General features: G+C 36.8%; 1 protein-coding gene across 6 annotated transcripts in view; it reads left to right on the forward strand.

Annotated features, from left to right (window-relative positions):
- Window positions 1-24,905, forward strand: part of COL24A1 (collagen type XXIV alpha 1 chain) — a 379,894-nt gene that overhangs the window by 13,857 nt on the left and 341,132 nt on the right. For all 6 annotated transcript variants that reach the window (XR_004274544.1, XR_004274543.1, XM_032296380.1 and 3 more), the window contains exons 3-4: window positions 8,625-9,991; window positions 24,469-24,522. Coding sequence is in view for 4 of the 6 variants with exons in the window: in XM_032296380.1 (XP_032152271.1) it covers window positions 8,625-9,991; window positions 24,469-24,522 (1,421 nt within the window). In the remaining 2 variants the exon portion in view is untranslated. The remainder of the gene's footprint in view (window positions 1-8,624; window positions 9,992-24,468; window positions 24,523-24,905) is intronic.

A 24,905-nucleotide genomic window follows, 5' to 3' on the forward strand; every position in this document is an offset into this window, starting at 1 on the left:
AAAAAAAAAATTAGCCAGGTGTTGTGGCACATGCCTGTAATCCCAGCTACGTGAGAGACTGAGGCAGGAGAATTGCTTAAGCCAGGTAGACAGAGGTTGCAGTGAGCAAAGATGGCACCACTGCATGCCAGCCTGGCTGACAGAATGAGACTCTGTCTCAAAAAAAAAAAAAAAAAAAAAAAAAAGTAAGACACTAAAAATATGTCTGACAACTGTTTGCATGAGTAGACTAGTTAACTGAGATGTTTCACAAAGAGGATGATCAAGCAGAGACCTGTCTCACTATTTTGTTAGGCTACACATGTCTGAGGCTGCAGAACTTCTCTAGAGAAGGATCCTCCAATGTCCTACGTGTAGAATATAATCCTGGTTGCCACTGTTATTACAGTTAAGTGATACAGAGGTTCTTGGGTTGGTGGAGGGGAGGCTTGTCTCACAATTTTGTATGTCAGTTTTAACCGAATCCTTTCTCCATATGTTGCTTCCCTTCCATTTTCCTCTATGATTGACTTAATGCTTCTGTGTCATTAACTTTTGGTCTCCTTTATTCTGGAAGCTTCTTGAACAAACTTTCAATCCTCCACCCTCATATATCCCCAACCCCCAATTTGAAGCCTCAATGCTGAATTCATTGATTTGGTGCCTTCAATTCTCGAGACTTTTCAGGACTTTGCAATATGAATCAGCCTGCCTGTTACTAGCATTTGCCTCTGTAAGCCCTTAGGTTCAGTTTTTTCAGCTCTGGTAATTTCTTCATGTGCTTTTCATTTTCTAAAAATTTGTTGATCTTTTTTGTCTGCTGTTGTCTCTTCTACTCATTAACTTTGTCCATGTAGTTTTAAACCATGTTTCCTTATTACCATGTTAGTAAGATTTTAAGAATGAGAAGAAATAAGCATTTATGTGATCTGTCATGGTTTCAGTTAATTCCCTTAGATTTTAACACAGCTAGGAATAAACATTTTAAGTACATTTAATTAATGTAAATTGTATATATTTTTATGTCCAAGTTTTAGATGTAATCTAATGAATAAATGATTCTATCTCAAGAAAAATTAATTATGTAAGCTTGAGTTTTCTGAGAGTTTGACAGATGTAGACGCCTTTTTTACCTGATATGTGTATTTTCCTTATTGCTTTTCCTATGTTGGTGGGCTGGCTGCCAGTGAGATATTGGCATAGCTACCACACTTCTCTATGATGAGTTGCACCATGCATAATGTGTAACTAATTCTTAACATGCACATCTTTCTCAGGTTCATGATCTCTAGGTGTGAAAACCACATGTGTAAAAGTCTATGTGTAGAACACTCATCTCGAAGAATTTCCTGTAGAAATTAATCTGAAATGTGTTTATTGTTAACAGAAGCAGTTCATTGTAGCTGCAGTAACTTCAAGTCCTTTCTGCCAAACACTTGTATGGGCACTTAGCCAAAACTTTTATACATAGCTTAGAGCTTCATTTTTCATTTTATAAATAAACTTGCATTTATCTCTTTATACGGAATAGTTGTGCTATTTGAACTAAGAATACTTTAAAGAAATGATTCCCACCTTTAACATACCCAGTGTGACAGTGGTATTTAAACACAGGTGTTCCAGAGCTAGCAGCCTGGAGTTAAGTCCAACTTCTACCATTTATTAGCTAACTGACCTTGAGCAAGTTTCTTAAATACTCTAAGCCTCTTTTTTAACAACTCTAAAGTAAAGAAAATAATAATACCTACTACAAAAGGCTGTTGTGTGGATAAAATAACACAGGTAAAGTGCTTAGCACAGTGCCTGTTACATAAGGATACAATAACTTTGAGTAGAAAGAGGGAATATTCTAGATCCTTTTCTTTCCCATATCCTCATACTATTGAAAAATTAAAGTTTATTTTAAACAATTTCCTTTATTTCCTTAATTCAGTGAACTGGAGCTACGAAGCTGTATTTGAGTCTTGATTCTGATATTGATGATGTGGCTGAGACTATAAAAAATAATACAAAGTGGATATTGGGCAATTATCTAGTTCATTTAGTCAGTTTGGGTAAATTGGCAAGACAAAGAAAAGTGTGTTGATGTCTGTATAATCTTTCTCATTTGCAAATTTGGTGATTTTATTTTAAACAATCATATTTGTTCTTTCCTACAAACTGGAAAGAATATAGCTTTGGCGACTTAGCTGATCAAGACATATGAAAATTTAAAACAGGGAGAATTCATTAAATTTAAGTGCTATGTTATATTAATTTAGTTATTTAATAGTTAGTTAATTCTATAATTTGTTATAATTTATAAAGTGATATAACTCTTTTTATCTAAAAATTTATAACTTTCTTTTAAATCTTTTAAGCTACCAATTACTAAGAAATGTAAAAATCTCTCCATTTTGAGGGGTAAACATAATAATGCTGCTCTTGTTCTTCCAATCTGTGATAGAATTTCATTAAATATTGAGATATAGTGGTTATTTGGTTCTCTGTACTTGTAAAATGAGTATAACCATTGGATCTCCCATATCTATTTCTTTAGGCATATACTGTATTCACCCCAACAGAGTCAACTGATATAGCCAATGAGTTTAGTGTCAAAGACTTGGTTATGACTCATAGTTTTATCCTCTACTAAGACTTAATTTCTCCTTTCTCCCTCCCTCTTTCTTCATCTATTCCCCCTCTCTCCTCCTTCTCCCATCCCCTTTCTCCTTCTCCCTCTTCTGTCTTTTATTCTAACTTGTATTAGCAATATCAGTACTGCTTATTCTACAAGTTTCAAATGAAAGGCAAGTAAGTTTGGGCTGTCTGTGTTCATGTAGAATGTCAGCTTTGTAAGCTTAGAAGACTGATTTTATTAGCATACTGAGAGAGGATCTATTTCTCATTAGTGTTTAACAAAACAACAACAAACAAAAATTGCACTGATGCCTTCAAGGAGAGGTAACACTTGAACTGAGCCTTATAAGATGAATGAAGGTTGGCATGAAGGCATATACTTAGCAGGACTTTGAAAGGATGAAATAAAAAAACAGATAAGCTTTGTTGTGGCAAGAAATTCAAGGAAGAGTAAATATAGAGAGTGGAGAATCCTGTGAAGTGGGCAGATATATCAGTGAAGAAAAAAATCAGTAAGGGGTATATATTAATCTGTTTTCATGTTGCTGATAAAGACATACGCAAGACTGGGCAATTTACAAAGGAAACAGGTTTAATGGACTTATGGTTCCACATGGCTGGGGAGGCCTCACAATCATGGTGGAAGGCCAGAAGGAGTAAGTCACTTCTTACATGGATGGCAGCAGGCAAAGAGAGAGCCTGTGCAGGGAAACTCCCCCTTATAAAACCATCAGATCTCATGAGACCCATTCATTATTGCAAGAAGAGCATGGGAAAGACCTGTTCCCATGATTCAGTCACCTCCCACCAGGTCCCTCCCACAACGTGGGAATTCAAGATGAAATTTAGGTGGGAACACAGCCACACCATATCAGGGTAGTATAAAGTTAGAGAGCTGTCCCAAGACCACCCTTACTTCTGATACTAGCTTCAAGTTAAGGGGTGCCCAAGACTACTCTCAGCCTGGGTAATACTCTAGAAGGACTTACAGAACTTACTGAGATTTGTTAGAGTATTCACTTCAGTGTTATATTCACAGTGAAAGATACAGATTAAAATCAATACAAGGAATGAACTAAGGGTTTAGAGTATCCTGAGAAGAAAGAACAGTAAATACAAATGCCATGAGTTTAAAATTACTTTAATGGGTTTAAGGATTAAGAAAAATACTAGTTTGCCTGGAGCAAAGTTAGGTAAGATGAAATGATAGGAGATGTGATCAGAGAGATAAGAAGGGAATAAATGGCATAGGTGTCTTATACGATGGAAAGCCATTGGAGGATTTTGGTTAGAAGAGTGGCATAATCTACTTTACACTACAAAAAGATAATTCTGGCTGCTTGTGTGGTTGTGAGGCTCTTTACTGAGAGAGGCACTAAAGTAAGAAAAATGAGGTTTGGGGAAAATACATTGAAGTGGAAATGCTTTTGAAACATATAATTTCTATTGGATAAATTCAATAGACAATTGGATATGCAAGCCCAGAAGAGAGGTTTGTGAGTCAGCATATGTGGTTGTTGCAGCCATGGTTTAGATGAAGTCATTATGCCTGGTATTTAGAGTAAAAAGAACAAGGCGTTGTCTTGGTGACACCACCATTTATTTTACACTTAAGAAGCAAATAAAGGAAGGAGATACAGTCATTTCTGCTGTTAAGTAACACATACCTTTCCTAAATTTCACCATGTTAAGAAATTAGCTTTAGAGGATTGCCTGCATGCAAATTCTGCTTCTGCACTTCCTAGTTGGGTGACCTTGGGCAAATAATTTAACTTTTCTGTGACTTACTTTTCATAACTCTCAGATGGTGATAACAATAGCGCCTACTTCATACAGCTATGGTGAGAATTATGTGACTTAAAACATTAAAGTTCTTAGAATAATGCTTGGTACATGGAAATTTAATAAATGCTGCTGTAATTCTTATTATTAAAAAATGTAAAGCACCTAATATAGTGCTGGGTTGACCATCCAGATTCTTTAAATGGTAACTGATTTTCTAAGTGGCATGAACTGGATTGATTTTGTATATAGGGCCACTCACCAAGCAAGCAATTTACTTCAGGCAACATAGTTATTTCCTGTTGTAATCATTGGGAAGGAATATCTAAATTCAACCCCAATTTGTGATTTGGTGATACCCAGGTCCACATATAAATTAAATGTTCAAGAGTCTGACCTCTGAGTGAAAGCCTTTCTTCCTCTTCTCTCCCCTACCCCTATTTTTTTTTTCTACGGTTCTCCTCAACTCAACTCATATGTGCCTCTACCCTTAAATGTTTGCTAGTCTCTCCTTTTAACATCTTGATCAAACACATTTGCTAAGTGTACTCATACTCATGTATGAAAGCTAAAAATTAGGATGACAATTCGATGATTTCACTCCAGGTACCAACTTTCAGGTACCAATTTCAGGCTATCTAGATAGTATTCCTCACTGAGATTTCTGCAGGGCAAAAGTGATTCTGCCATGAATAATTAGTGACATTTGCCAAGGGATATGTGGAGTGGTGTGGGGAATATAATGGCTGAGAGGTTGTATGGTGGCGCAGTCAGAGAATTTGAAGTCATGCTGATTGGGCTCAGAAGCAGCTCAACCATTTATCAGCTGCTTGACCTTGACCAAGTATTTTAATCTCTCTGTGCCTCAGATTTTTCATTTGTGAAATGGGTGTAGACTTTAAACATAAACTTGAAACCAAGAGATATTATCTTCCCACTTCTGCTCTTGGATGTCATACAAAAGGAAAAAAATGAATGAAATAATAACAAATTTAAAAACCATTTTCAGTAAAACTAGGGGACTAATATAATCTGCAAACCCCTAAAATATGCTGAGAAAAGCAGGTGCCACATGGAATGAAGTCAATATTGAGACTCCAGAAAGCACCAGCAAAACCAGACTTTCTGAAGGTGAAAAGCACACCCCAAAATACACCTTTAGCCCTTGTACACAAGTGCTATAAGGTCTGGAGAAGGCAGAAACTGCCAAGGGGCAAGTATAATAAAGAAGCACAGATAATAGTTAAAATGGATCAGTGGGGACAGATCTCAGAAAGTGCAAAAATCTAACTGAGATGAAGGATTCATTCTGAAGCATACACCAATGTAAGTGGATATGGAGGAAGGAGAATGAAGGATTATACATAGAGCTGACTAAAGAAGTCCTCCTGGACTAGATTTGGTTCAGAGAAGAAGGTGGGGCTAGAAGCTGTTTAAAATGAAACTGGTAATACCAGAGCAGAGCCTTTGGGTTTTGAGACATGGAAGTCATGGCCCAACCTCTTTTTGAACCAGCATCTTTCTATAAGTAAAAGAAGTTGGCACAGCACAAGTAGAAATATACAGTAAGGAAACATGTAAGGAAAATGAAAATGTACACACACAAAAATGTTTCTATTAAACAGAAAAATATTCTGACCAAATATGTTCCCCTTATCATCTATACAAAAAAAGATACTAAGGCAGAAATAAAAGAACTCAGGGAAAAGTAAAAGAAGTAAAGATATTAAAAGAATATGAATTGTGAGCTTGTAGAAGTCAGAAAAGAAGTCATAGAAAAATTACCTCACAAATCAAAATGAAATTGGAAGGAGCACAAAGGTAAACTATACTTTGTTGGAAATAGTAAAGAGAAATAACAAAATCAAACAAAAATGAATTTAAAAAACATAATGAAAAGCATTACAGAGAAATGATACATATAGAAGACAACAATTCAATTTACTTATAGAAATTTTTGAAGAAAAAAACCAAAACTATGAAATAGAACCAATATTCAAAGGTACAATTCATTAAAAGTTTGCTGAAGTAAATTTAAAAAGATTTGAATCTATGCAACGAATGGGCATACTATACACCTGGAAACATTTATCAAGAATGGTCGATATGGAGCCATATTCTGACAAAATGACTGCATTTCAAAGATAAAGAACAACTCTTTGGAGATTGTTGGTAAAAATATGAAGTCACTTGTAAGGAGAAAAAAATTTATCTGACTTCTGATTTAGAGAGACCACTTGAGAACCATGGAGCTACAGCTGCAAGATATTCAAGGAAATAGAGTATCATGAAATAATTTTATATCCCATGAAATTTAAGTTACAATGCTACAGACAATCAATTCTGAAAAGTCCAACACTCAGGAAATGTTCCCATAAACCCTTCTTGAGGAAACTAATAGAGGATAAACTTCAGCCAAGGAGAAGTGACTTGGGAAGCTACTACAAAAGGCTGGCTCTATTTGTTGAAAGAAAATGTGGGGAAAAAAGAACATAAATGCCATATAAAATAATAATGTAGAAATGGTACAATTACCAAAAAATAGTAGGAGAAGAGAGGAAAAAGATAGAGAGTAGATTAATTTTGCTGATTGCCTTATCTGAAGAAGTTGGTAATTAAATATTATGCAAAGTTGGTAAAATAAATGAAAGAAATATAAGGATATTTAACAATGAAAAGGTAAACACTAAGAAAGATACTCCTGTTGACTAATATTAGATGGTATGGGAAAGGGCTAAAGGGAAGAAAAAATAAAACATTGTTCAAAGGAATATATGCCTAATGAAAGGACTAGGGGCATTATATACATTAAAAATTTTAAAGGAAACCCGTAGAATAAGAATACAAAACCCTTCTAAATCTAAAAAGACATACGGAAAGCAAAGCATAAGAAACAAACTACATAGTGAGAGACTTCAAAAATTAAAGTGGTAAAACAATATAAAATAATATGACAGGTTAAACAAACCATATTATCAAATGTAGATAGATTTAGTTTATATATTCAAAGAAAAAAATTTCAGATTGGATCAAAAACAAATACAACCCCTTTGTCTTTACCTAAAACAAAGTGTTGCAAAGTATATGAAAAGAAAAACAAAGGCAAAGGTGTATCAGACAAATGTAAACAAAAAGACAGAGGAGGGGAGCTTAGTCTTACTACCAGTTAAGGTAATGCTAAAAAAAAAAAAAAAAACCAATAAACTAGACATCGAAGGTCTTTTTGTAATTCTGAAAGGTGCAATACTCAATAAGTATGTGAACTGTATGATTATGCATGAAAACCATGATATCAATATTCATAAACCAAAGACCACAAGAAGGAAAAGGCCAAATAAACACACTTCTGGTAAGAGACTTTACCTCTCAGTCGATGGGAGATTAAATGTATAAAAACAAACAGGAATATAGAGGATTTAAATAGCATAAACAATTCGGTACAACTAACTGGTAAGTATTAGATTTTGTACCTTGAAACACTTTTCCGAGAGCTTATGAAATGTTATTGAAAATTGACCACTTACAAAGCTAATTGAGTTTTAAAAAACAAAGTACTGATTAGACACCATTCTCTGCTCATAATACTAGTAAGTTAGGTTGTAATAACAAAATCAGAAAACAGACCCTTCTAACCGAAAATTTAAAACTTTTTTAAAGCATTTGGGTCAAGGAGAAAATACAAATAAAAATACTTTTCAGAAAACAACAAAAATAAAAATACTACATATCAAAATCTATGGGATGCAGCTAAAGCAGCACTCAGAAAAATGTATAGTTTAAATGCTTTAATTAACAAGGAAGAAAAGAAAAATAAAGAACTAAATACAAAAATTAGCCAGGTATGATGGCGTGCCCTTGTATGCCAACTTCTCAGGAGGCTGAGGTGGGAGGATCCCTCGAGTCCCAGAGTTCAAGGCTGCAGTGAGCTATAATCATGTTGCTGTACTCCAGCCTGGGCAACATGTGGAAACCCTGTCTCTAAAATAATTAATAATAAATAAGTTTTGGGTTTAGAGATTGGCATGTGTGTAGGGGGAGGGGCATGTACTTTATTCAAATTATTGAGTAAAATGTCTTACCCTCCGCCTTTCTATTTCTTATTACCCATAATTATTGATAGAACATGCTTATTTTGGAAATTACTGCCGCTACAAGGAAGATTTTCTCATATTCAAACATTTATATGAACACATGAATGCATAAAAGTAAGATTCTTTCTCTCTCTCTCTTTTTTTAATTTACAGGCATAGATATTCTTCATCAACTAGGCCTTGGAGGCAAAGATGTAAGACACTCATCATCAGTGACTGCTGTACCATCATCATCTGCACCATTACCTCAGGGGGTCCATTTAACACAATTAGGTGTCATTTTAAAAAATGATGCTTATATCGAGTCTCCTCTCATGAAAATTTTACCAGTCAACTTAGGGCAGCCGTTTACAATATTAACTGGGTTACAGTCACATCGGGTGAACAATGCATTTCTCTTCAGCATTAGAAATAAAAATAGACTGCAACTAGGAGTACAGTTACTACCTAAAAAATTAGTAGTACACATTGGAGGAAAGCAGCCTGTAGTTTTCAACTACAGTGTTCATGATGAGCAATGGCACTCATTTGCCATTACTGTTAGAAATCACGTTGTCTCAATGTTTGTTGAGTGTGGAAAGAAATATTTTAGCACAGAGGCTATTTCAGAAGTTCAGAGCTTTGATTCTAATAGTGTATTTACCTTAGGAAGTATGAATAATAATTCTGTCCATTTTGAAGGAATAGTATGTCAGTTAGATATTATTCCTTCTGCAGAAGCATCTGCAGACTACTGCAGATATATGAAACAGCAGTGTCGCCAAGCAGACAAACACCAACCTGAAACAAGCCTTCCTTGCACAACTGTCATACCAACTAAGATACCAGAACATTCTCCCCTGCCCAAACGATTTGCTGAAAAATTACTGTCAGAGGATTCATTTACTCAAGACAAAAGCATTCCAAATATCATAAATAATGATTCTGAAACAGTGTATAAGAGACAAGAACACCCAATATCAAGATCACAGTTATCTTCTCTTCAGTCGGGAAATGTCTCTGCTGTGGATCTCACAAACCTTGGGATTCAGGCCAAAGAAATGATCACTGAGGAAGATACTCAGACAAATTTAAGCCTGTCAGTGACCCCTCATCGCCTCAGTGAGGCAAAAATGAATACCAAGAAGAAATTTAATTCTCTCCTAAACGTACCTGGCAATATGACGCAACATGATGGTAGAGCAACTGGTCTCTCACTGTTTAAGAAGATGCCATCTATTCCACAAATGAAACAAGATACAATGACTAATCTCAAGAAGGCTATCACAGCAAATCTGCACACTAATGAACTCACAGAAATGGAACAGATTTTAAACACAACCTTGTTTAGAGAGACAAATGAGCCATCTGTGGATAATCACCTTGATAAAAGGAAAAAAGGTGAATTTTATCCTGAAGCTCCGTATCCCATAGAAAATAGCTATGAAACTGAGCTTTATGATTATTATTATTATGAGGATCTAAATACAATGCTCGAAATGGAGTATCTGAGAGGGCCAAAAGGAGACACTGGACCTCCCGTAAGTTTTTTTTTTTTTTTTAATTTAATATCTCTTAATATGCTAACTTACAATACATATTAAAGAGAGTTCTCTGGATCAAACAACACATAACAGATACAATCCATCATAGAAATGCATCCTGGCACAGTAAGAGAATTTATGAATTTATGCTTGCTGTAACACATCTGCCAGAATGTAACCCTGGCTCAAATACTGTGCTTTTGTTCTTCAGTTGGTAGGCTGAAAGGTTACTTAATTCTGGTAAAGTTGTGGGCAAACTAGTTTTCTTGTTCATTTGAAATTAAATCAGGAATTCAACTGCTAAATATAGGTCATCATTCTTTGTATTTTGAAAATCATAGAATGAATTCATAGTCAAGGATACAAAATATATAGTAAAGAAAAAAATAAATACATCCACTAAATATTCTTACAGCAAAATAGCATCTAATGGATTAAAATAGAGTTTAAAACTTACTTTAGATAGAGATTATTGTGTAGTGAATAACTGACTATCCTTAGTGATATGGTCAATTTATGTTTATGGGTTAATTAAGGCTCCCCTTGCCTAACACACACAAAAACACCAGTTATCAATCAATTCAATGGGAAATAAAACAGCCAAGGCACTTGTTTAATATCTTATAAACAAAACTGTGAGATAAAAGACTGAATTTTTCAGCTCTGAATTTCTTTTGTTATATAGGTGGGAGTTAGAGATCAACATTCGAAAATTTCTAAAATCATTTAAAAACCACTTAAAGCCATTTAAAATCACAGTGTTGAAAATATTGTTTTCACCTTTCATATTTGTATACCTTAATTTACCTTTATGGCTTTAGAAATTTTTTTTTTCAAAATTGCAGGTAGACTAAAATATGTGTTATTAAATGAAAATAAAAATTTGAGTTTTTGGTTTAGCTTTAGAAATCACAGAATGGGAGAGGGTGAAGCCATTTTCTTAGCTTGTGTTTTCTTTGTGGTTATTCCTAGATGTGATTTGATAGGTAGTGAGCCACTCTTGTTAGAGTAAATATTTAGAAGTTTAAAAATAAAATATGAAGAATATACTTTTATAGAGAAATAAGCTCTTTATGACAATTATCAACATATTGGTCATAAAATGGAATCACTGGGGATGTCATATTAAACAAATAGTTATGGAAGCCATTCACTTTTTTCAGAAAAAGTCAGTCTGATCAGATGAGCATTGATCTCTTCTATAAATTCAAAAATAGTCATTCAGTATTGGCAGGTGAAGCAGAAATATTCAGCAGATACTTACATAGTCTCTGCTATATGCAAGGCAGGAACACAAAGTATGTATAACCCGGTCATTGCTCAGAAAGAGCTTATGTTTCATAATGAGAATAAAGGAAGCACATTTATAACTATTTAATATATCTTGTGGTAAAGTAGGATAAATGCTGAAGAGGGATGTGAATTAAGTATATGGGCAAGAGATGTTCAAAGGTAAAAAAAAAATAGTATTTTTTGATGGAGTCTCTATGAAAGGTCACTTAAAGCTGAGCTATTCAGAATAAGTTCTGTGGACAAACCTAAGTTCTACGAATGGGTAAGATTTTGATAGGTAAGAGGACTAGGTGAGTTTTTATAACAGCATAATCGCTATCGTTTACTGAGTTCCTTATAGAGGATGCTCTACCAGTCTTTTTATGTATATTATCTTAAAAGAACTTTGTAAAGTAGTAGCATTATCCTCATTTTTCGGGTGAAGAAACCGCAGCCCAAAGGAGTTAATATACTTGCCCACAATTACATTGTTGGTAAATGATAGAGCCAGGATTTAAATCCAGTTTTTCTTCCGCTAAATCAGGCAAAAAAAGATCCAAGCTTCATGGTGTCAGCTTGTGGACTTTCTTAACTGTCAAATGATCATTCTAACTTTATCTTGCTCTCAAAGGGAAGTTTTGTAGGTTTCTAAGCAGAGGTATTAATCAGAAAGTTGGTCTGGTAACAGTGCCCAAGATAGGAAGTTTCTGTTACCGTCTTGGTGTTAAAGGACTAGGTTATCAGCAGTGAATATGCAAAGGAAAAGTAGGATTTAAGAGATTCTGAAGGAAGATTTCGTAGAACTAGGAAATTAATGGGACCTAGGGACCAAGGAAAAAGGAAAATAATAAAAGATGACTATCACATTTTAAGCTTGTAGATTGAGAGAATAGTGATACCATTATTAGAAACCGTAATTAAGAGGGGAAGTCAATTTTAGAAGAGAAAAATGAAACATTTAAAAAACTGTTGGTAATTAAGCTGTTAGAAGAGTTGGAGAAGCTGAAGCAAAGAACAGATGTCAAGGCTGGGGATATAGATTTGGGAGTATTCCCATCAGATTATAGTTGAAACTATAGAGTTGGATAAGATTTTCAAAGAGAGGAATGTGGCATAGGGTCACCAGTCAAATCAGGGGGACGTTCACTTTTTGGTTATAGAAAGAAAAAGTAGAAGGGTGATGAGAAATCAGATAGGAGAAAAGAACAGTGATATCTGCTTATATATATATAAATATATATATTTATATATATATAAATATATATATTATATATATTATATATATTTTATATATATAATATATATAATATATATATTATAATATATATTATAATATATATAAAAGCAGTATCAGAAGGCTAAAGAAGAGAGTTTTGAGAAGGAATTGATCAGCAGGACCAAAAGAGACAGAGAAGTCAAAGAGAATGAGGACTGAGAAAAAGGGGTAATCTGTTGGCTATTTTGATGAGGAAGTCATTGTTGAACTTTGAGAATCCAACTTCAGCACAGTATAGAAGATCTTAGAGAGCTAATGAGTGACTGAATGCTGATAAAACAATGAACTTGTTTTACTTCTTGAAGTAGATGTGACTGAAAAGCCTGAAGCCAGCCTGGTTTTTCCTACTTTTAGGTGACAATTTTTTCCTGCTTATATACCCATGCAGTTCTTTATCTTTGAAGTTCTTTAAATCTATTAGGTTCTGAATCAGGTTTCTTGGGGGTACTCCTTTTATCTGAAGATTATTTTTTATTATAGAAAGACCTCCACTTATAATAATCAAATATTACTTGGTTCCCTTTTTCTAAATTCTTCAAGCATACCAGTTTGCATATGTTGAATGTCATCTGTGATGATGAATGGCATTTATTACCTTCTCTACACCCCTGTCATTATGATTGCTCTTTTCCATTTCATTTTGTGTAAACTGATTTCTTCTATATATTCCTATCCCTTCATTGATTTTTAAGTTATATTTAATCAGTTTTTATTGCTCTGACATGACTTTCATCAAAAAGTTTCTTTTTTGCTCTTTTATATTTTTAAATCTTCCAAGGCCTTCTTTGAGCTTTATTTTTGCAGATTAATGTCATCTTGAAATTCTTTGAATATATAGTGAACTATATAACTTAACTCTTTCTCTGTTGTATAGAGTAATTCCTCTTCTGGTAAATGATTTTCATTTACTTTAAATTTCTTTTCCTGTCCTCCTACTTTTCCCTTCCCCATATATCTATTTATAAATTCCTTACTGATTCCTCTCTGGTTGTTATTCATTTTTAAAATAAAGGTAACTCTATCTGGGCTATTTGTTTCAGAATGATATAGGGACAGGCATAGAGAAGTAGGGTGGAATGCTACGGAGTCAAATTTAGATTGCTGCCTAAAACATCATCTTACCATATTTGTTTTGTCTTCTACTCAGAGGCATGTGTCCTCTCATGTTCATGCACAGTTTGTTGTGAAGCCCTTTGTATCACAGGCTCTCTGAGGAGTGATAGGGTGATTTGTACTTTTCTTGTATTTCGTCTCCGCTCACCAAAGAGGGGTTTGGTTGTAGATCATATAATGATATGTTTTTCTTCTTCAACTCCACCTTTTCTACTCTTGGCTCTTTGAGGTTGGGTTTTTACAGGGTCATGAATCATATTTCTTGTGGTTGCCCATTCCTTTAAACTTTATTGTTGTAATTAAAAAAAATTCTTGAAATGGATTTCCAAGACAAATATATGTCCAAGGTTTGAGGTCTGAGGAGGTTTTTGGTTTTGGTTATCTCTTAACACCTTCGTTCCAAAGTTCTCAGTATTGGGCAGATAATCTTCATATTTCTTGGTTGTGGCTATGCTCTTTCCTCGTTTCACTGGGGATGAAGTTTTCCTCCTTTGATGCTTTTTGTTGTTTACAGCTGGTTTTGAGGGAGGGAGGATAGTCTGAAAAATGTTTCCACTCTGACATCTTTTATCAAAAGTCTCTAGAGATCTTTTAAAAACATGAATCAGATAACGTTATTTATCAGCTTAAGTCCTTCGGTGGAAGATTATAGCACTTAAACTGAAACTCTTTATCCTGACCTGGGCAGTAGGTGATATGGCCCCTGCTTACCTCTGCAACTGTGTCTTGCCCCACTTTCCCCCTTGCTCTATTAGTTTTAATTCCTCAAAAAGACTGTGTCTTTCCTTTCTTTGCTTTGGTTTTACTTATGTCCTCATTCATTCATTACTGTCTTCTGGAATTTTATTTTCTTCTCTTTTCTGGCTTCTATTCATCTTTTAGGTCTAACTATATACTTCTTCAGAAACCCTTCTCTGACATCACAATATAAATTAGGTCCACTATGCTAATCTCTTTCTTGGTTGCCTATTCTTTTCCTCCATATCACTAAGTAAAATTTGTAATTATGTGTTCATCTGGTAATGTGTGTCTTTTTATCTAGACAGGAAACTCCAGGAAGGCATGATGCTTTATAATGCTTGTTGAGTGAGTGAATGAATAAATTTAAAAAGGAATGTTAGACGCAGGGCCTCCAACATTAACTGACGAGGGTTTATTATCTTTTAGAAGTATTGGTCTATCAGATAGATTTACCTTAGTGTATATATTACCCTAGTAGTAATAACATATAACATTTAGTCACTGATTGCTGTGCCTCATGCATACTTTTAAAAAGTTAATTAGACTACAGTTTACTGGTTAGCTACTGTATGCCAGGCACAGTGACAGGTGTTTTATATACAATAGCTTTAATTCTTTTTAATTTTCTTTTTTTTTTCCCATTTATTTTATTGCATTTTAGGTTTTGGGGTACATGTGAAGAACATGCAAAATTGTTGCATAGGTACACACGTGGCAGTGTGATTTGCTGCCTCCCTCCCCATCACCTACATCTGGCATTTCTCCCCTTGCTATCTCTCCCCAGCTCCCCACCCCCCACCTTCCCTCCCCTATTTCCTCCCAACTGACCCCAGTGTGTAGTGTTCCCCTCCCTGTGTCCATTTGTTCTCATTGTTCAACACCCGCCTATGAGTGAGAACATGTGGTGTTTGATCTTCTGCTCTTCTGGCAGTTTGCTGAGAATGATGGTTTCCAGGTTCATCCATGTCCCTACAAAGGACACAAACTCATCGTTTTTGATGGCTGCATAATATTCCATGGTGTATATGTGCCACATTATCCCTATCCAGTCTATCGTCGATGGGCATTTGGGTTGGTTCCAGGTCTTTGCTATTGTAAACAGTGCTGCAATGAACATTCGTGTGCACGTGTCCTTATAGTAGAATGATTTGTAATCCTTTGGATATATACCCAGTAATGGGATTGCTGGGTCAAATGGAATTTCTGTTTCTATGTCCTTAAGGAATCGCCACACTGTCTTCCACAATGGTTGAACTAATTTACACTCACACAAACAGTGTAAAAGTGTTCCTATTTCTCCACATCCTCTCCAGCATCTGTTGTCTCCAGATTTTTTAATGATCGCCATTCTAACTGGCGTGAGATAGTATCTCAGTGTTGTTTTGATTTGCATTTCTCTGATGACCAGTGATGATGAGCATTTTTTCATATGTTTGTTGGCCTCATGTATGTCTTCTTTTGAGAAGTGTCTGTTCATATCCTTTGCCCACTTTTGAATGGGCTTGTTAGTTTTTTTCTTGTAAATCTGTTTTAGTTCTTTGTAAATTCTGGATATCAGCCCTTTGTCAGATGGGTAAACTGCAAATATTTTTTCCCATTCTGTTGGTTGCCGATTCACTCTAATGATTGTTTCTTTTGCTGTGCAGAAGCTGTGGAGTTTGATTAGGTCCCATTTGTCTATTTTGGCTTTTATTGTCAATGCTTTTGGTGTTTTGGTCATGAAGTCCTTGCCAACACCTACGTCCTGAATGGTTTTGCCTAGATTTTCTTCTAAGGTTTTTATGGTGTTAGGTCTTATGTTTAAGTCTTTAATCCATCTGGAGTTAATTTTAGTGTAAGGTGTCAGGAAGGGGTCCAGTTTCTGCTTTCTGCACATGGCTAGCCAGCTTTCTTAACACCATTTATTGAACAGGGAATCCTTTCCCCATTGCTTGTTTTTGTCTGGTTTGTCAAAGATCAGATGGTTGTAGATATGTTGTGTCACCTCTGAGACCTCTGTTCTGTTCCATTGGTCTATATCTCTGTTTTGGTGCCAGTACCATGCTGTTTTGATTACTGTAGACTTGTAGTATAGATTGAAGTCCGGTAGTGTGATGCCCCCCGCTTTGTTCTTTTTGCTTAGAATTGACTTGGCTATGCGGGCTCTCTTTTGGGTCCATATGAAGTTTAAGGTGGTTTTTTCCAGTTCTGCGAAGAAGGTCATTGGTAGCTTGATGGGGATAGCATTGAATCTGTAAATTACTTTGGGCAGTATGGCCATTTTCACGATATTGATTCTTCCTAACCATGAACGTGGAATGTTTCTCCATCTGTTTGTGTCCTCTCTTATTTCGTTGAGCAGTGGCTTGTAGTTCTCCTTGAAGAGGTCCTTTACTTTCCTTGTTAGTTGTATTCCTAGGTATTTTATTCTCTTTGTGGCAATTGTGAATGGAAGTTTGTCCTTGATTTGGCTCTCTTTAAGTCTGTTATTGGTGTATAGGAATGCATGTGATTTTTGCACATTGATTTTTTATCCTGAGACTTTGCTGAACTTGCTTATCAGTTTCAGGAGGTTCGGGGCTGAGACGATGGGGTCTTCTAGATATACAATCATGTCGTCTGCAAATAGAGACAATTTGACTTCCTCCTTTCCTATTTGAATGCCCTTTATTTCTTTTTCTTGCCTGATTGCTCTGGCTAGAACTTCTAATACTATATTGAATAGCAGTGGTGAGAGCGGGCATCCTTGTCTGGTGCCACATTTCAAGGGGAATGCTTCCAGTTTTTGCCCATTCAGTATGATATTGGCTGTTGGTTTGTCATAAATAGCTTTTATTATTTTGAGATACGTTCCATCGATCCCTAGCTTATTGAGGGTTTTTAGCATAAAGGGCTGTTGAATTTTGTCAAAGGCCTTCTCTGCATCAATTGAGATAATCATGTGGTTTTTGTCTTTGGTTCTGTTTATGTGGTGAATTACGTTTATAGACTTGCATATGTTGAACCAGCCTTGCATCCCCGGGATGAAGCCTACTTGATCATGGTGGATAAGCTTTTTGATGTGCTGTTGCAATCGGCTTGTCAGTATTTTATTGAAGATTTTTGCATCTATGTTCATCATGGATATTGGCCTGAAGTTTTCTTTTCTTGTTGAGTCTCTGGCGGGTTTTAGAATCAGGATGATGTTGGTCTCATAAAATGATTTGGGAAGAATTCCCTCTTTTCGTATTGTTTGGAATAGTTTCAGAAGGAATGGTACCAGCTCCTCTTTGTATGTCTGGTAGAATTCAGCTGTGAACCCATCTGGACCTGGGCTTTTTTTGGGTGGTAAGCTCTTAATTGCTGCCTCAACTTCAGACCTTGTTATGGGTCTGTTCAGGGTTTCGGCTTCTTCCTGGTTTAGGCTTGGCGGGAGGCATGTGTCCAGGAATTTATCCATTTCTTCCAGGTTTATTAGTTTGTGTGCATAGAGTTGTTTGTAATAATCTCTGATGATGGTTTGAATTTCTGTGGAATCTGTGGTGATATCCCCTTGATCGTTTTTTATTGCATCAATTTGGTTATTCGCTCTTTTCTTTTTTATTAATCTGGCTAGTGGTCTGTCTATTTTGTTGATCTTTTCAAAAAACCAGCTCCTGGATTTATTGATTTTTTGAAGGATTTTTTGTGTCTCTATCTCCTTCAGTTCTGCTCTGATCTTAGCTATTTCTTGTCTTCTGCTAGACTTTGAGTGTTTTTGATCTTGCTCCTCTAGCCCTTTCAGTTTTGACAATAGGGTGTCAATTTTTGATCTCTCCTTGCTTCTCATGTGGGCACTTATTGCTATATATTTTCCTCTAGAGACTGCTTTAAATGTGTCCCAGAGATTCTGGTATGTTGTGTCTTCATTCTCGTTGGTTTCAAAGAACATCTTTATTTCTGTCTTCATTTCATTGTTTATCCAGTCAACATTCAAGAGCAAGTTGTTCAGCTTCCATGAAGCTGTGCGGTTCTGGGTTAGTTTTTGAATTCTGAGTTCTAACTTGATTGCAGTGTGGTCTGAGAGACTGCTTGTTACGATTTCCGTTCTTTTGCACTTGCTGAGGAGTGATTTACTCCCAATTATGTGGTCAGTTTTAGAGTAGGTGTGATGTGGTGCTGAAAAGAATGTATATTCTGTGGATTTGGGGTGGAGAGTTCTGTAAATGTCTATTAGGTTTGCTTGGTCGAGGTCTGAGTTCAAGTCCTGGATATCCTTGTTAATTTTCTGTCTGGTTGATCTGTCTAATGTTGACAATGGTGTGTTAAAGTCTCCCACTATAATTGTGTGGGAGTCTAAGTCTCTTTGTATGTCATTAAGAACTTGCCTTATGTATCTAGGTGCTCCTGTATTGGGTGCGTATATATTTAGGATTGTTAGCTCTTCTTGTTGCATTGATCCTTTTACCATTATGTAATGTTCCTCTTTGTCTCTTATGATCTTTGTTGCTTTAAAGTCTAATTTATCAGAGATGAGAATTGCAACTCCTGCTTTGTTTTGCTCTCCATTTGCTTGGTAAATCTTCCTCCATCCCTTTATTTTGAGACTTTGTGTATCCTTGCATGTGAGATGGGTTTCCTGGATACAGCACACTGATGGGTTTTGTCTTTTTATCCAATTTGCCAGTCTGTGTCTTTTGATTGGGGCATTTAGTCCATTTACATTTAGGGTTAATATTGTTATGTGTGAATTTGATACTGCCATTTTGGTGCTAGCTGGGTGTTTTGCCCTTTAGTTGAGCTGGTACTTGTTGTTCCTTTATATGTGTAGAGCCTCTTTCAGGAGCTCTTGTAGACCTGGCCTAGTGGTGACGAAATCTCTGAGTACTTGCATGTTCCCAAAGGATTTTATTTTTCTTTCACTTATGAAGCTTAGTTTGGCTGCATAGGAGATTCTGGGTTGAAAGTTCTTTTCTTTAAGGATGTTGAATATTGGCCCCCACTCTCTTCTGGCTTGTAGGGTTTCTGCTGAGAGATCTGCTGTGAGTCTAATGGGCTTCCCTTTGTGGGTAACCCGACCTTTCTCTCTGGCTGCCCTTAGTATTTTCTCCTTCATTTCAACCCTGGTGAATCTGACGATTATGTGCCTTGGGGTTGCTCTTCTTGACGAATATCTTTGTGGTGTTCTCTGTATTTCCTGGACTTGAATGTTTGCCTGCCTTGCTAGGTTGGGGAAGTTTTCCTGGATAATATCCTGAAGAGTATTTTCCAGCTTGGGTTCATTCTCTTCGTCACATTCGGGTACGCCTATCAAACGTAGATTAGGTCTTTTCACATAGTCCCACATTTCTTGGAGACTTTGTTCATTCCTTTTTACCTTTTTTTCTCCAGTCTTGCCTTCCCGTTTTATTTAATTGAGTTGATCTTCGACCTCTGATATCCTTTCTTCTGCTCGGTCAATTCGGCTGTTGATACTTGTGCATGCTTCACGAAGTTCTCGTGTTGCGTTTTTCAGCTCCATCAATTCACTTATATTCCTTTCTATTTTGTCCATTCTCGTTAGCATTTCGTCAAATCTTTTTTCAAGGTTCTTAGTTTCTTTGCATTTGGTTAGAACATGTTCTTTAAGTTCACAGAATTTTCTTGCTACCCACCTTCTGAAGTCTGATTCTGTCATTTCATCACACTTGTTCTCCCTCCAACCTTGTTCCCTTGCTGGTGAGGAGTTGTGATCCCTTTTAGGAGGAGAGGTGTTCTGGTTTCGGGTGTTTTCATCCTTTTTGCGCTGGTTTCTTCCCATCTTTAAGGATTTACCACCTGTCGACTTTGTAGTTGCTGACTTTCAGATTGGGTCTCAAATCTTTCAGATTGACGTTCTGTTTGTTGATGATGAGGTTATTTCTGTTTCTTGGTTTTCCTTCTGACAGTCTGGCCCCTCTGTGCTGAGGTTCATTCCAGGCCCTGCTTGCCTGGGGTTCACCTGCAGCAGCTGCTGAACAGTAAGGGTTGTTACCAGTTTTCTTCTTCTGCTATCTTTGTCCCAGAAGGATACCCGCCTAGTGTCGATCTGATCTCTCTTTTATGGGGTGTCTCTTTGGATATATAGGGGTCAGGGAGCTGCTTGAGGAGACGGTCTCTTCTTTATAGGAGCTCAAATGGTGAGCTGTGAGCTCTGTTGTTCATTCAGAGCTGCTGGGCAGGTACTTTTAGGTCTGCTGCAGCAGAACTCATAAACTGCTTTTTGTTCCCAGGTGCTCTGTCCCAGGGATTTAGGGCTTTATTTATGAGTTTCCATTATGCTGCCGCCTTCTTTTTTTTTTTTTTTCCTTCAGACCTGCCCAGCCCAGCAAGGAGGCAGCCTAGTCACTGTCAGCCTAGAGAGACTTTGCTGAGCTGCTGTGGGCTCCGCCCCACTGCCGAGTGAACTTCCCTGCAGTCCTGTTTATATGGGTGTAGTTAGAGCTGCTTTGGCGATGGTGGCCCACCTTTATTGAGGTGGAGTCTCTCTGCTGTGGCGGGTTGACTTGGCAACGGCGGGCTGCCTCAGCAATGGCAGGTTGCCTTGGCAACGGCGGGCTGCCTCCGTAATGGCGAACGCCCCTCCCCCACAGAACTGGACTGTCCCGGGTTCAGCTGTGCTTGCTGTGAAACTCTCTATCCAGAGTTTCTGGTTGCTGTTCCTTTGTGGAGGTGGGGCCAGCCGAGCCTGATCGCCTGGCTCCCTGCCTCAGAGCCTTTTTTAAGTTGGTGTTCCAGTCGCCTGTTGAAGAGGCGCCGGGGTCTGTTTGTTTTCCCCTGCGGCCACTCACTGCGCTGGCTTAAACAGCGGCACTGAGGTTTGTGGCGCTTTTTTTTCTTTTTATTGCCCTGGAATCTACTGTCCTGGTTCTCTGCTCAGTCCCCTTTTTGAACCGGCGTATGGGCAACTTCCCTTGGCTCCAATCGCCAGCCAAAAGGGCCCCCGGACCGGTGTATTTTGTACAGAGAACCGCGGCTCCGGGGCGCCGACAAAGCAGCCGCGCGGGGCAAAGCAGCGGTGCCGGCCGGCACAGCCGTGCTGGCCGACTGTGGAGCTCCTCTGCCCGGGAATTTCCTAGTCTGTGGGCAATAAAAACGCGGCGTCCACTCACCCTCTGCGCTTTCACTGGGAGCTGCAATCCTGAGTTGTTCCTAAACGGCCATCTTGGATCGTCCCTCCAATAGCTTTAATTCTTACAATAATCCTAAGAGGTAAATTTCTATCATCAATATTTTAAAGATGAGGAAACTAAGGCTTAGAAAGGTTACCTGACTTATCCAAGGTTATTCAACTAGTAAATGATTGAGGCATGATTTGAATCTACATTGTACAATTGCAAAGCCATTGCTTTTAAAATAGAATTGTACTTTCTCTTAATAACAAATAGAAAGTTAAAGTAGCTTTTTTAGTACTTAACCTTAATTTATGGAAAATAATTTATTCTCCTCAAAAATACCAAGCTGTAAAAATTATGTTTCTTCTCTGGTATCTAGAAAATGCCTGTCAATATGTTGTCAAAGATTCAGAAATGCAAAATTGTGAAGACGTGATAATTGATTTTAATTTACTGCTTATTAAACAACTCAAATATTTCAATCATGACATACAATATACGTTCTTTCCCCCCAGTATCTAATATTAATTGCATCTTAATTCAGGCTGCTATAACAAAATTACATAAACTAGGAGGCTTATACACAATAGAAATTTATCTCTCACAGTTCTGGAAGTTGGGAAGTCCAAGATCAAGGTGTCGGCAGATTTGGTAGTTGGCCAGGGACTGATTTCTCGTTCATAGATGGCACCTTCATAGTGTGTCCTCACATGGTGGAAGAGGAAAATGAAATAACTCCCTTAAGCCTCTTCTTTAGAACACTAATCCCTGACCCATCACCTGCCAAAGTCTCCATCTCCTACTACCATCACTTTGTTTAGAATTTCAACATGTGAGTTTTGGGGGGACATAAGCATTCAAGCCATAGCAAACTGCCTTTTCAATGTGAGTGGAATAGTGTTTTCTTTTGTCACAAAGTAGTGAGACAGGGCACTAAACCAAACTAGACATTTTTAAAGAAAACTTCCCATTTACTTTTTCATTTTAGTTCCAATTTATCCTACTTGCTCTTATTTTTGGAGATTTAAATTTAAATCAACAGCTGCTAACTTTTTTATTATAGCAACAGGGCCAGAATTAACTTGAAAAGAAAGTCAATTTTTCTTGACAAAATGTCAATTTTGTCAATTTTTCTTTTACTCAGGTTTTATTGAGTAAAAATCAATATTTGATGGAAGTTAGTGATCTGATAACGGCTGCTCAGAAAGGAGAATGCCCTCAGTTAGGGGCTGAATAGAAATAGCATTTCTTTCTCAATATTAGGAAATATAGGAAAATTTTTATAAAGTTAGGGGGTAGGAGAAGAAAAAATACAACTAAAGGAAAAACATGGGAAATTTGAAATTATAATGAATATCAGAAAACTGCAGATAACTATAATAAAAAAAGAAACTCTCCAGGAGTAGTTAATATAAAAAAAGTCAGATGAGAAATGCACAAAATATCTGTTATTTTTCAACAAAATTTACTCATTTCCCTCTTGTCTTTTTGAATTGGAATGATCCTTACCCATCAATCCATTTTCCTTCTCTTCCTTTGAAACTCAATGTAAATTTAGGTGTACCTGGCCACGCTGTATATTAAACTGCATGAAATTATGAAATTGTAGATTAAAAAACTGTCACATGGGCCAGGCATGGTGGCTTACGCCTATAATCCTAGCACTTTGGAAGGCCAAGGTGGGCAGATCGTGAGGTCAAGAGATCGAGACCATCCTGACCAACATGGTGAAACCTTGTCTCTACTAAAAAATACAAAAATTAGCTGTGCATGGTGCCATGCACCTGTAGTCCCAGCTACTCAGGAGGCTGACACAGGAGAATTGCTTGAACTCAGGAGGCAGAGGTTGCAGTAAGCCGAGATCGTGCCACTGCACTCCAGCATGGGGCCTACAAACAGAGTGAGACTCTGTCTCAAAAAAAAAAAAAAAATACTGTCACATGTTGGCAAATACATATGATTTAATCTGGATTCACCTCTTTATTTTTTATGTGCAATCAGAATAGGTATATAAACGTTTTATAATGAAGCAAAATAAAGCCCATTAGGTCACAGTACTTGTTATTGGTGAGGCTAGTGTTTTAACCCTGCTGTGTCTGATTTGAAAGTATGTACTATTTTTGCTGCAATCATGAGTGAATATTTGTTAAATGGAGTATGTGTATGCTCTATAGACACCAAGAATAATGCCATATCAGCAGAGTGCTCAGTAACAATTGAATTAATTAACAGATGAGTGAATGAATATGTGTTCAGCCATATCACAAATGAGCATTTATTCTTCCACAGTTGACTGTTAAAGTAAGTAAAAAAAGGCAACATAAAACTTTATATGGAGAAGAAGTAGTATCCTATTTCTTATTTGATATATTTAAAGTAACATTTAAATAGCTCAGAACACTTTAACAATTGATCAGTTTTTGCTTTCATATTTTGTTTGATAAATATTTAAACTCTATTAGTGACTTCCTGGTGTGCTGCAATTGGTGTAAGTTAGATTTATTAATGAATATGCAAGAAGGATCTCATTATAACCGTTTAACACATTACACAGGTCCTTGGTATAATTCTTTTCAAAGAACATAAAATGACCAGTGCTTTCATTTTTCAAAGCAAGTCTTCTTTTGAATTGTGTTTGAAAAAAAACTTGTAGTTGTTGGTCTCCAAACCCTAAATTGATTTCCTCCTTTCGTAGTAAAAGTAAATTTAGGTAAAAAATTACCCACAAAACTACTAGTTGTGGTCCCTTTAAAAACCAGATACAGTGGCTGTAACCATAAGTCATAGACTTCCTGCTACCATTTCTGGCTGGATTAAAGAGGCCATTTGAGTTTCAGCTCACCCCTGCTGATTTGGGTAAGGGGGTTCGTGTTACTTTAAAATCATCATCAGCTGGGAACTGGGACTGAAAAAGAGTTATCTTGGGTGGAAATCTTATTAAGACTTGTAAGAAAAAAATGTGTCTACTGTCACGCCTAATGTCTTGGCATATGTTTTCCAAGGGTCCGCCCGGTCCAGCAGGTATCCCAGGTCCGTCAGGGAAGAGAGGTCCACGGGTAAGTAGATGTGTTACATTTCCTGCTGGCAGTGAGAATTTGTAACTTTCTAACATGTTTTTTCTAGTATTGTACAGTATGTACTTCCTTTGGAAACCTGCCTGGATCTTCAAACTTAGCCCTACCTTAGCCAATTCAAGAGAAGCTTAAGAACACATGCAGCCTAGTTTATTTTGAATATAAACACACAGCCAAAGCATTCTCTGTGAAAATGTCTAACAAAGATAATCAAATTTGTAAATTAGTGGCTGTTCTGATGCTACTAATAACATTATTCTTACTTATAAAGTGATCTCAATGGTGTAAGGTGAGATTCATTTGTTTAGGGAAATGAAGAGGAGTGGGCTGCTTTAAAATAGTACATTCCTGGATTACATAGTGGA

Source organism: Sapajus apella, unplaced genomic scaffold, assembly GCF_009761245.1.
Source record: "Sapajus apella isolate SASKATOON/1434 unplaced genomic scaffold, GSC_monkey_1.0 scaffold36, whole genome shotgun sequence".
Taxonomy (NCBI): Eukaryota; Metazoa; Chordata; class Mammalia; order Primates; family Cebidae; genus Sapajus; species Sapajus apella.